Genomic DNA, 14,246 nt, shown 5'->3' with positions numbered 1-14,246 from the left:
AGTACCTGTACCTACCTACATTTAGCACTACCTACATTGTGGCCGATGAATTATCAGCCAATAATGGGGAATTCATATTATCATTATTATTGTTATTAATTAATCTGATAATGAAATTATAGCTGATAAATATTGGCTATAACAATATCTGTTATGACAGATTATGTCAAAGCCTTAGTTTGAATTCTTAGACAAAATGCTCTATAAATCCAAAGGATATTTATATATGATGTTTTTTATGTATTTGAAGACGTATTAGAAAAATTAACTGAACATTTGAAGAATTTAAATTGTTCTTTGTGTTGTTAAAATAGTACTGTCAGATAGATTTGAACATAATCCCTACCAATCTCTTATGACCCACTAGAAGTGTTTGGTGGTGTGTGTATGTGCAGAGACCCTGCACCCTGCCTGCAATTTCTTATTTATATATAGGATACTTTACCGACCCAAAACGTCAGTATTAGACACCCTGCGAATGAGACACAACAATCAACTATCATTCTGGTGCGTTTATGGACACCTCGGACAAATCTTGCTGATTCTACCTATAAATGATCCATCTTTGCATGCTACAGTTTACCATTTCTTACCTTCAGATGTGCAGGTTATATGAATGTTTATGAAATACAAAAATGTGAAATTATCAGTTAGCTTATAGGTATCAGCCATAAGAAGCAGGTAATTATGGGTTATTGTATCAGCTGAAATTAAATCCATATTGTGCATCCCTAGTGTCTGGGAAATTGAATGGAATTCAATGCAGCAGTCATGCAATAAATCCTTAAGTTGTTGAGGTTAAATTATTAAATATTTGTTTGGACTTCGATGGCCATGTCTGAAGCCATAGCGTGTGTCACTGTTGCATTTTTATGTCAGTTGATCATATATCCACCCTATGTGGTTTCCGCATTTTCATGCCACATTTGGCCTCTTCTCATATTACATGCCATCTATATAAGGGTGGAAAAACTACATAAACGCTGCAGAACAGAAATGATGCTGAATTTGATATAATATTGCATCCCACACAGAAACAAGACAATAAAAGAAAGCATTTGCACAGATATCTTCATGTCTGTTTTAGGCATGCTGGGTCAGGTGACAGACAGTCTGGTTCAGTTGAGGACTGAAGCATTGTTGGCACCTGAGTGACCTTATAAATAATGAATGCGCTCCTTTGTTTCCACTTGACTGGCCAAGATGCACGCACAAACACGTGCACACACACACACACAGAGTTTATTTTTACATAATGTCATCCTACTTCATACCACAACTAGATTGTTTTATTATGTTTTATGTGGTGATTGAGGTTGCCATTTGACTATTAATTACAATATATTGTCGTTTAGAGCTGCATCCGGTTTTACAAGGCGAGGAAATGGACTTCACTGTCATCTCCATACACACTGTCTTAATAGCGCCATTTAATGTCAGATAGATGCGTAAGTGTGTGTGTCTGTGTTTGAGGAAGAAGGGAGGAGGAAGAGAGACATACCCTGGCAGGCAGAGGTACTTCCTTGTGACTGTCAGTGCTCAGCCAACAGATGCAGAATGTAATACCCTTACGCTCAATAAAATGACCAATTGGTCTCATTTACAATGTGTCTGCCTGCACCAGTGTGAGTCAATAAGAATGGAATCAATCCATGGTTGTTTAGTGGAGTGAAGATCTTATATACAGACTTTCCACAGGCTTTTAATATCTGAGCCTGTGTTAGACTGAAATCTGAGACCCGTGTCAGATTTCAGTACAGCACTAACACCTTCTTCAGTTTGTCCTTTTGTCTTTTTTGATGGGTTTTACATTGCAACTTTCTCCAGTCTGAGAGAGTGTTTGATTCTCTGAGTGATACGGACCACGATCTGAAACAGCCATGTTTGCTTTGCACTGTGTAAGGCTGTAAAACTAAAAGCCCTACAGAGAATCATGGAAATTAGATTTACAGTTGGGTCGATCCCCATCTGGACGAGGGCCAGAGTTTGAGGTGAGTGAGAGAGGAGGCAGCCTGCTGATAGGACATGATGGATGGAAAGCAAAGAAGTGCTGATGTATAAGAAAAAAAAACAAAAGGAGGGGACACACACACACACACACACACACACACACTCACACAGTAACAGATGCAAGTTCATTTGCTTTTTCATCATGTAGCTGAACAGCAGCAAGTTCAGTTTAACTAAATAATAAATGCAGGGTCTCCCTGTGTCTTAAGTGGTGTCCTGTATTGTTGCTGCAAAGAGTTTTCAGATAGAGAACTGAGTGGTACAAAGCAAGTCATGACACACTCTCACAGTAACTGACATGCAGGTATTTAGCCGAGCTGTAATCAGCTAGTGTGACGATGTGGGAAAAGGGGAAAAGTTTAGGATTAGGTGTGCAAGTTGAATGGGTTCATTTCTCTTCTTGGAAGTAAGCCACAATTTTACTTGGCCTTTGAATACACAATGAAAAATTATTTTAAGGTTCAATTAGGTTTAAGGCTTAGGTACAATCTCTGGAATTTAAAATTGCAGCTTTTCGAAAGGCTGCACTGCAACAACCTAGGCTAGATGAGGTAGGCATAAAGATGGTTAGTTATGATGGGACACAATGTTATTTGTTGGTGAGTGAAAGCATTAAGGTTATTGATGTAAAGAAGCAGGTTTTTATTTGTTTTTTAAAATACTGCATGAATCGCTCTCCGTTTAAATCTCTCTTTAAATTACCTCCAGGCTCTTCAGTTTTTCAGCCCAATTACTCCTCCTCACTCCACTGTTCAGGTACAATCGAACAGTGATCATGCATTTTCAACTTTTCCCCAGAGACTGGGGAATAGTTAACTACCCACTAGATTTTCTTCTTCAGTTTACTTTTAAAATACATTTTATTACTCAGTCTTCGTAACTTTTAAGTGACTGTATTTTTATGTGTTCTTTGTACTGTGCATAGATTTTGACTATAATGTGAAAAATGGGAGCACACACAAATAAGTTAAATTTCTATTTATGTTGAGTTTCAAAGATTATATTCAAGCATAATGTTGAAATTGTATTGTATATTTCCTAGTGTATGTTATAGGCAGTCCAGGTTGTTTGGGTGGTATTTATGCATTTGTTCATTCATTCATCAAGTCATTTAAAGACATCAAGACATATTTTAACATGTATACAAATATCTCTAAATCATAATTTATGTTCCTTTTACAAATGAGTTCAGTTAACTTGTTAAAATCTTTTAAATGACATCTACTCCTCCTCCATTGAAAATCCAGAAAATATAAATATGAGTTGAACTGCTGGACGACAGGTTCAACTCATTTTAAAGTCCATTCTCAGTGTATGTGCACTGGAGGCTTCAAGTTTCCACATCAGACTTTTGCAAGTTGAACATTGGACCAGGCCCAGAGTATTTGTGATGTCACAAATCGTGTTTGTACGCCCACCCCTGAAAATGGGATTTTCAATGAGCACACTTTGAGCATGTGAATGTCAACCCATGTCAACATGTGAGCAAACTCTGCACGTATATCATTTTGTAGTTTGAGGTTCAAACATTCAACTGTGGGATCAAGAAGAAAAACTTTTTTTTAGTATAGGGGAACTTTAAGTTATATGAATGTATCTGAACCTCTCAGTATAGCACTGTGGTTAACAATCATATTAAGAAGTCCTCTATAACTAAATTACTTGACCATCTGATTTCCTTTGAAGCACTTTCTCTTATACCCAAACAGTGTAATATTAATGACACATTATCTGCATGAATCAATCTGCTATTCCTCAGTGATGCATAACTGAGAGTTAATACAGATTCAAACAACTTTTCTGTCTTTGTCTCCCCTCCCCTCCACATCCTTCTACCATTCTCTCTTCTCAGTGCGTCCCCTGAGTCTGTTTCAGACAAGGAATGCAGTGTGAATAATTCATCACAAAAATAAGCATCGCAACCTCAGACCAGTGCAGAGCAATTGACTTAATGAGAACCTTTTGTTTTAGATGGTGCAAAATAAAAATAGATAGATGACTGACAAGTGCTGTGTTCCTCAAATGGGAAAAGAAAAATTGCTGAAAATATGCAAATGTGGGTTGTCTTCCATGTTTTTTGGTAAACCCTTTTAACGGCAGCCATTTTGACATGAAGTAGAGTTAACACAAGTGTTACCATTGTGTCCATTGAGACCTTACTTATGAAAGAAAAATCAATTGTGAGAGACAAATAATGTTTTGATCTGTTTGAATTGTGCCACGAAATATACATATGATGTTTGTCAATTTGACAAAATAATTTTACAAGTCAAGAAAGACCATTTGTTGTTGTTTAGTTCAGTTTTGTATGAGACTCCTCAGTGAACTACATTTCTTGTCTCACACAACATTTGTCATCAAGACCAACATCGTTGTCCCTTCTAACATTATTTTACCTTAAGTATTTATTACTTGTGCAACAGAATCCCATTACAAAAACACACAAGCATTGTAGCTTCAGCAGCTAACATTAAGCTTGTGGAAGGAGAAAGTCATGACGTTACTTAAGTGACTTTTGAAAGTGTGACTTTTCTAACTATGTATCTTCACAATATTATACTTGAACTTTTGACAAACAGTGTCTTTCTTGATTAGTTTTTTACAAAATGACTTTTAATATTTGTCTCACCACTGACTACTGTTCATAGTTTTCCCAAGTACGGTACAATGGTGGTCCAACAGAAGGGGAGGGTCTTCACCTCTCTATTGACCCTTCCTAAGTCCTGTCCGTTTTGTGACTTCGGTCAGCTTTCTCCTTTCTGTTTATTGAGATATACTACGTGCTTGGCTTGTCTACATTGAAAAGAAAACCAAATTTTCAAGATTGTTAAAGAATGTTGCTGGGGGATCTGCAAAACGCAACATATAGCCACATTTTAAGTTAGCTAATGTTAGCAAAATGGTAGCTACCTCGCTAGCTAAGGTTTGTTTTTGAAGATAGTTAAAAGATGTTGCTTTGAGACCTGTAAAGGCATCATATAGTCACATCTTCACAATTTGGTTTTCTTTTCAACATAGATGAGCGTAACACCAAGTACAGGAAACAGGGAAGAAGAAAGGTGACTAAGGTTCTGGTGGATTCCAAGTTTACTCAGCTGTCATTGGAACACAGAGCAAAAAAGGGCAAGACTTAGGAAGGGTCGATTAGTAAAGCCTCCATTCACTTCTGGTGAAACAGAGTCAGGGTGCTACTACTATGGATATTGGATCACTGGAACAGCTCTGCTACACAAAATGGAACAGGACCTTAATAATCATTGGTAATACCTGTGTTTACTCTAACGTTTCATGTCAATATGGTTGCTGTGAAAAATGTATATTTGAGGAGTTTTCCAAATGAACACCTGGATCATGTTCATCCGGTAATATGGGTTTTTCCATGTGAAGCATGTCCCCGCCTTCCCTCATGACAGTACAGTGTGACACACCATGACACATATTCACTATCTTTTTGTTCTACGTCATCTACTCTGATTAGTTGTTGTTCTGTGTTCTCAGCCATAAGATATGATTAGACAGCTAACAAAAAGCTTGGGCTGACTGAGTAGGTGACTTTTATTCTTGGCCTAGTAGACTCAGCAAAAATATAAATGCAGCACTTTTGTTCTTGCTCCTATTTTTCACAAGTTGAAGTAAAAAATCTAAAACTTCTTCCATGCAAACAAAAGGTTTATTTCTCTCAAATGTTATTCACAAATTTATTAAAATTCCTGTTAGTGAGCTCTTCTCCTTTGCCAAGACAATCCATCCACCTGGCAGGTGTGGCATATAGAGATATTGAATAAACAGAGTGATTATTGCACAAGTGTGCACTAAGTGTCTTATTGCAAGTATCTCAGCCATTCTAAATGTGCAGTTTTACTTTGAAAAAGAGACATTTATTAGGCACTGATCTTTGACTGTTTTACACCGGATTACAGATGCGATTTTCACCAGGAGGGCAAAGTCATGACCTGCCTTAGTCTGCCTCTAATTGGTTCACCCTGATATTCCTACCCTAAGCCTAACCAATCACTTCTCAGACCTAAACCTAACTGACCAAACCCAACCAACAAAGGCAACAAATCATGACTTGAAAATGAGTATCTGTAGCCCTATGTGAAATAGCCATAATTCAGTGTCAAGTGTATCTTTTTCAAGATATAACCGCAAATTTTTAACACAGATTTGTGAACATAATTTGAGACAAATAAACCTTTTGTGTGCATAGAAGTAGTCTTAGATCTCTAACTTCAACTCATGCAAAAATGGGAGCAAAACAAGTGTTGCATTTACGTTTTTGTTAAGTGTACAGTGTTAAGTGTGTACAAACGCAATACTATATGTCAAAAGTCATAGAGGGACTTCTTTATATTTGCTACTGTGTTTCTAGACATACTGGCTGCACGTTTCTAACCTGTGATCTCACAACAAGCATTATCTCACTGTGGTGTGTTGACTCGGGGATAAAGGGCTGTCTTTGAAAAGCTTGTGTCAGTGTTTGACCCTGACACGTCATGACAGTGTGCCATTTTGTGGCGTTTGGCTCGAAATCACAGTCACAAGGGCACCTCACCGCACCACATTGCTTCTTTTTATCTGTGGAATGTAGGGAAACATGTTTTGAAGAGCTGTTTAATTCCTTGTTATGAGTCTTACCACGGGGCATTATGGCTCAGAGTGAAAAAGATTTGGAAAAAGCCCATGGAGACTTTTTTATTTTTGAAGGTTTGCTGGATGTTGTTGGGATGTCTCTGCGGTGTTCACATGAAGCTATGCCAAATTATAAAATCTAAAATGATATGAGGTCCTCTGCCAGATGAAGAACTCGGCCAGTTACACATGTAATCCATGTCCCAGAAAGCAATGGCTTATTAAGAGAATTAAACATGGTTTGTCCAGTAGTTATCACAGGGCTGAAAAAAAAAACTCATCAAGATAATTACTGCAACCAGAGTACTACTAGCTCCTCGCCAACCCCCACGACCACACCTTCTGTGCAGCTTGTACTTCCCCCTCATACATCAACTTAACCATGCCAGCTGATTGTTGTGAATCTCCTAAAGACATTGTAATTCAGCTGTAGCCTACCCTGTGGCAAATTAGAGGGTGCAGCTCTTCTTTTCTCTCTTTTTTTTTTGTCTCTATCCCCGGAGCAGAGGGAAGACAGTTCGTACCAGCTCTGTCGTTTGGTTAATCCCCGACAAGCTATGCTCTCTGCAGCTGCAGGGGTGTGTTGTGAGAAAAAGGAAGGCTTCGGTATCGAGGAAGAGACTGCTGATTATTTTGAGTTATGTGAGCAGCGTGCCGGGTTTGGCCTTGACACGGCCAGACCTTCAGTGAGGGTGCTCAGGTGTGAGCCAGGCTCAGCTGAACAGGAGGCCCAAAGTGGATGTTCATTCAGCAGCAGTGCTCCAGATGGAAGATGTGTGTTCATCATTTTAAAAGAGAGTGATTTCTTATTTATCAACAAGCAGACTGTTTATCCAGCACCTGCTGACCCAGAACATGTTTTTCTCTTTATAGTGCAGAGTCCACTGGGATGGAGTAGACGCACACACACGCAAAACCTGAGCTTTTGTTACATAATCGTCACCCACGCAAGAATCAATAGGTTATAGGATTGAACTTAAAGGGATCGTTTGGATTTTTGGAAATGAGGCACTCGTCCGGTCAATGTATTACCAACAGTAGATGGTGGTCAGCATGCCCCCAGTTTGTAGAAGCAGCCGTAGTACCAGTGTAGGAAGCAAAGCAATGTGGTGCTGTGTGACGGTCAACAGCAAAACATATTTGAGCCATTTAAAAAAGGCCTAAATATCTAAATAAATTAATTAAAGTGTAGGGCTGCAGGATTTTGTTAAAAAAAATCATATTGCGATAATTTTGAATGAAATTGTGATTGTAATATGCAGTAAGATTAGAGGAAAATGATCAGTTTTTCATTACAATTTTCATTGTACTCTTAAAGTTATGATGACGTGACATTTGTGGTGGTCTGTACCAAACAAATGTTTTGTTTTGTTCTTTGATCTGGAGAGCAAGATTTTTAGGCCAGGTCATCGATGCAGCACTACAGTACAGTTTCCTTCTTCAGACGTCTGTTCTTGGATGGGAGCGTTCCCTGACCAATTTCCCCCCAGGAATTAAAAGTATTTCCGATTCTGATTTTGACTTTTCAAACTGGGGGCATGCCAGTCGCCATCTACTGTAGCTAGTACACTGACTATTGATAAGTACCTCAGACACCCGCACTTCAAAAAATTAAAACTGTCCCTTTAAAAATAATACATGTTTTTAAAGAATACTTTTGGTTAACATCTATTGCTTGCTCAACAATTCCCTGCTGATAGAATATGTAATATAAGAAATGAAATACTGTGTGTTTTATGATCTGCTCAATATACAGTATAAATAAAATGTTAATATTCAGAAAAAGATGCTGTCTCACAAAGCAGGAATAATGCAGCTGTCATAAAAGAGCTGTTCCAGATTTTACTCAGTGCAGATATCCAGCTAACCCTGTTATCCTGCTTCCAGGGACAGGGATAGATGAGCAGGATATGACTTAAGGGGCACACAATCAGTATGGTTTCAAACACAAGACAGACAAGCTCAATGCTTTCATTTGAAAAGTCAACAAATGGTGGAATGGAGGCCTCATGGTATGAGATATTAGGTTGACATTTTTAGATACTAACTAATTATTTTGAGATACTAAGTAATGGAAAGTTTCTCATTGTGATGACTTACAGGATCTTTTTTTTCCATTACATTGGCAGAAATGGGCTTCCATACACAGTAACATATACAGCATGAAATGCTCTGAGAACAAGAAAATGTGCAGATTGAATGTCATCATTTGAAACCACAGCTAGTGGGGAACCTTGAACGCTGCACATGCTGACTGGTTTACGTTCACCATGTTGTTAATGGTTCTGTTACCAGTGTGTCAGTATCTCTTTGCTGTACTAATGGCTCTGTTTTCAAAGGTCACTCTTCTGTAATGGCTGCGTGTTGTGCTAATTAGGTCAGAATGATAACCAGATCCTCACCATCAATGCACAGGAAGCACAAAATTACTGCTCGCCTCATCAACATGCTGCTTCGTTGCTCTGCTGGGAGAACAAAACACAGCAGCAGCAGCAACACAGAGCATGCACTTCTGTTTATTTCCAGGCATTCTTCTTTCAGGCGTTATCTCAGGGCCATCAACATTATCTCTGTGCCAGTAACTTTCTCCTCTCCCCCAGGCCTCCCATCCAGATGTTTGGCCCGGCAGCCCAGCCCCTCTAAACATGAACCACTACGCCAACAAGAAGAGTGCGGCTGAGAGCATGTTGGATGTGGCTCTGCTGATGGCCAACGCTTCTCAGCTGAAGGCTGTGCTGGAACAGGGGCCAAAAGTCTCCTTTTACACCCTTCTGATCACCCTGATAAGCATTTCCCTGTGTCTGCAGGTCACAGTTGGGGTCCTGCTTATCTTCATAGGTGAGAAAATAAACAAAAGAAGTCCTTTTGGTGTAGGCGAGCTTCACACCCTTCACATGCCCTTTTCTGTTTCATCCCCTCAGCAAGATTCACCAATGTCAAGTCCACTCACTCCTCACAAACAGCCCATTACCATTTGACTCTAGCTGTAACCATGACAACCAGAACTGACACTAGGTCAGAGTTCACTAGTGCTCCTGGGAGTGGAGGGAGGGAGGTGATTTCATTTCCCCTGCTGTGTGCAAATGTGTCAATATGTGTGTCTCTGCATGTGTTGGAGTAAATAGAAAGAAAGAAAATAAACTAAATATAAAAAATCCCATCTGTTCACACACATTCACAGATTTCATTTTGAGGATGTCGACATTTTAACAGCCAGTCACATCTGGGGTGTGAAAAACCAGCCTGTGAAGATGAGTTATGATGAGATGCAGCGGTGCAGGTTGGACTGCAGTTTATTTTCCTTTGATGGACCGAACAGCGGGTCAGTGAACTTTAGCCAGATCACAATGACTCATCTCAGCTCCAGCAGGAGTAGTAAATAACAGAATGTTTGTCAGTATCGTCTCCATACCTGAAATATAACCACTGTACTGCTGTATACTTACCTGTCTCTCCTGTGCTCCTCTCTCAAAAGTGATCTATAATCTTAATAATCTAAAATTCATCATATTTAATTAGATTATAGGCCATATCCCCCATGAATGTGTAATTTTCCTACTTACTCAAAGGTAGAATCAATAAGATTGGTCTGAGCTGAGACATTTTGGTTTTTTTTAAGTGTCATCAGCACAGGGCAGGGCAGGGTCTCTGCAGATACAGACACCACCACGCGCTTATAGAGGGTCATAAGTGATGACTGATGTCTGTATGAGTATACATCTCAAAAATAATGAGTTAGTACAAGGTTCAGCAACTTTTACTGTCAAAAGAGCTATTTTAACTCTGAGACATTTCCTCTTTTTGGATTTGACATCCTTAGTTAGCCAAAGGAAACATAAGACTAGCCACCATCACTGGGAAAAACACTGAGATATAGGCTACACACATTGTTTTCTTCATTCAGTGTGTAGACAACACATTGTTACAGTTGGAGACTGTAAGAATCACATTAGGCCCTACAACTATAAGTGAAAATTAAAATGTTAAAAAAAAAGGTGCTGTTATACATTTCTATTTATTTTTTTTGTCAAAGACACAGTGAGCCAATACAGAGGGGCAAAAGATCCACATGCAGCTCTGGAGCAGCAGGTTAGTTTCTCAAAATAATGACTCAGTGATGCAAAATAACGACTTAGTATCTCAAAATTTTAACTTAGTATTGCAAAGTAATAACTAAGTATAGGAAAATAATGAGTTAATATTTCTCCACAATGAAATACTTCCTCAAAATACTAACTTAACTTCATAAAATAATGAGTCAGTATCTCCACACCATGAAAAAGAAATTCAAAATAAGTAATACAGTAAAAATTAAAAAATAAATTTTGAGAGTTTCTCTTTATTTTGAGAAAGTTTTTCATTATTTTGATCTCTCAACAGCTGAATTGGGCTTCAATACTTTCTAGATATTTTTACAATCAAGATATTAAAAGATGCAGTAAGCAATTCTGGAGAAAGAAAGTTTTTTGTCAACACTCAAGCCGTCAAACTACCGTCACTTTGGATTGGTGCCTCGAAGATGGTTGATTTCCCAGGTTGCAAATGTAAAATGTTTTGACATTTTGGGAATGAGACTCCACAATGATATATTTTACAACCTGTGATTCGCTAGAATCTCCCTTAACAGGCTATATTTTCTAAAGGCTGAAAACAGAGAAGCAGAACTCTAGTTTTCTCTCAATCCACTTCAATTACATTATACTGAAAGGTTATTATGGAACGTTTACCCAATGATGCCAAAAATAAACTGCCTGTCCCAGCTTTAATTATCTGCCAGTTTGTATATTTCAGAATAGCTGTAATTAATCAGCATTATAATCCATCAAAATTAAATGTAAAATAAGATTTGCATTACATTTTGCTTTGTCTGAAGGATCACATGTCAGAAAGAAGGTCAGTCAGCATGTTCGAGTCATCACACATACATGAAGGCCTGCCCCTCCTTTGACCCCCACCATCCACCAAATCCTCTGACTCCTGCAGCCCCCCTCGTCTCCCCCAGAATATCAAACACATCTCATTCCCGTCGCTCTTTTCATTCCTCTTCCTTCATTTTCTTTGACTGTTCTGAACCCCGCTGCCCTCTCCCACTCTCCCCCCCCCCCTCCGTTCTCCCCTCCCTCCCTCTCCTCTGGATCCAGTTCTGTCTAATAGAGCCAGTGGTGCGTGATGTGAGTGGCCTACATACCACCACCACCACCACCACCACCACACCACCCCAACCCTGAGTTCACCCCACCCCTGACAGATCACACACACAGAGACAGCCAGGCGGGGTCTTTACACCATTTAACCTTTGGTAATCTCCCACAAACATACACATACACAGTCATATAGCGTGTGTCTGTAGAGTCACAGCTACTGTGAACTCCTCCCCGATCACACCTTATTTTGACATCATTCATAGACCTGTCCCTGTGAGGATAAAAATGACAACATGTGTTATTTATGTCATTATCACAATATGGATCAGTTGTTTTTTTTTCATAGTTTTGTTTAGATCAAGGTGTTAACAAAACACGAATGAAATGAAGCACTGTTATAAAGGAAATACAAGCTTCCCTTGATCAGTTCACTCTTCCCTCCATTGTTATTTCTGTATATTTCTGTGTGCTTTGAAACAGATCCATGTTGTTTCCGCTTGTCTTAAAATAATAGAATCCACAATGACAGACAGACGCCTAAAAATAACAAGTATTTGGATTTTAAGTCGAATGCAAAGACTCTGAATGTGTTAATCGCACCACAGATGGGTTGTTGATTTCATACCATACATTCCCTATACATTTCTGAAAATTATATTCTTCTCATATAAACACTAAATTGTAAATGGAGTTTATGTGTTTTGATTGTTTGGGTTCTCGTAGACCACACTGCTGCATGTATAAAAATAACAGTAATAATTGTAAAATCAACCAAAATTTCCTTTAGATTTTTAAGAATTTAAATGCCCTTCCTTTTCAAACTGAGTTCACATATTTGATGAATGTGTTGAAATAAAAAAAAGGGCAAGTGCAGGGGTGTCCAAAATTTTTTTTTTCTTGGTCCAAACTCATGCATAAATGTTTTGAAAGAAAATGTTTCCAGTTTTCAGTTGGAAGTGAATGATAAAATATGTGAAATACACAATATGAGTGTTTTCTATTAATTATACTAATTTATTATGACAAGGGCAGTTAAATAGAATGAAAGTTGCACATAGTACTCCTTTAACCTCTTATGGACTGGACTGCATTTTAAAGGTGCTTTACAACTACAGTAGCACATGTCACAGTCACTGAGTCGCACACTGAGCCATCAGGGACTAATTTGGGGTTCAGTATCTGTCCCAAGACCTCCTCAACATGCAGACTGGATGAGCCAGGAATTGAATCACTGACCTTTTCATTTAGTAGACAACCCACAGCTACCCAGGTCAAAATTAAATATTTGGCACTGTGCATTTTTGTTGGCTCATTCATGGACATATGAACTTCTTCTTGCACACAGAATTAAGTATATATTGACTGATGGCTGACAGTAAATCTGTGCAGAATGAGTTGGCTTGAGTCCCAGAATAAAGTAGATTGCTGATGTTTGACTGGACGTTCATTGAGAGTGTGTTTGTGTGTTGTTAAATTGTATTTCCCGTTTTTGTCCACAGTTCGATGGAACTTGAATGATGAAGAGAAGCACTGGAGGTTGAACTTCATGGAAAACTTGACCACAGGCCTGGTTTTTATGATAGTGGTCATCAATGTCTTCATCACAGCCTTTGGCGTCCACAGGCCGAACCACAGTGGTCACTGAGCAAGAACACAGACACACTCACAGGTATCCTTTCTCTTTTTTACTCATCACATATATTCTTTATGTTCACCCAGGTGTCATTCACACTGGTGACATGTCCCCACCACTTTCTGAAATGTCCGATTTTCACATTTTAAAAGCATAACTTGTTAAAAAAAAAAAAGAAGTTCAGAAAAATCGCAAGGAATGTTAACTAACAAATGAGAACACTTTGAGAACTGTTCATTTGCACAGTAAAAAACACACACATATCTCTTGATTGATTGAAATTGACTCATGAACTCTGTGAACTCTTAAGTATGCAGCATCAAAACAGCTAGGCAGTTTTACTTGACTTTGAGGAACCAACAAACCAGTACCACCCAAACAACCACCCACACAACCAAAAAGTACCACCCAACCAACCAATTAGCCAACCAACCAACCAACCAACCAATACCAAACAATACCAACCAGCCAAACAAAGAAACAACCAATACATACAAACCAACCAGAGAGTTGAGATACCAAGTCATTATTTTGAGAATGTTTCTCATTTTGAGATACTAACTCATTATTTTGACACACTAACTCATTATTTTGAGAATGTTTCTCATTTTGAGATACAAAGCCATTATTTTGAAAAGGTTTCTCATTATTTTTGGATACTAAGTGATTATTTTTGAGATACTATGTCATTATTTTAAGATACAAAGTCATCATTTTAAGATAAGAAGTCATAATTGTTTTGAGTTACTAAGTCATCATTTTAAGATACTGAGTCATAATTTTTTTTTGACATACTTTCTCATCATTATGACTTACAGGATCTTTTG

At 38.4% G+C, this 14,246-nt stretch overlaps 1 protein-coding gene across 1 annotated transcript; it reads left to right on the top strand.

The window, feature by feature from the left end:
• The first annotated feature begins 9,254 nt into the window (after positions 1-9,254).
• Positions 9,255-13,528, top strand: LOC146325029 (ninjurin-1). Its single transcript, XM_084720758.1, has 2 exons — positions 9,255-9,480; positions 13,286-13,528. The coding sequence occupies exons 1-2, from the start codon at positions 9,288-9,290 to the stop codon at positions 13,429-13,431; spliced, it is 339 nt and encodes a 112-aa protein (XP_084576884.1). The 5' UTR covers positions 9,255-9,287; the 3' UTR covers positions 13,432-13,528.
• The last annotated feature ends 718 nt before the right edge of the window (positions 13,529-14,246 follow it).

Source organism: Lutjanus erythropterus, chromosome 6 (assembly GCF_056507025.1).
Source record: "Lutjanus erythropterus isolate fLutEry1 chromosome 6, fLutEry1.hap2, whole genome shotgun sequence".
Lineage (NCBI taxonomy): Eukaryota > Metazoa > Chordata > Actinopteri > Lutjaniformes > Lutjanidae > Lutjanus > Lutjanus erythropterus.
This window is presented reverse-complemented; position numbering and strand designations above follow the sequence as displayed.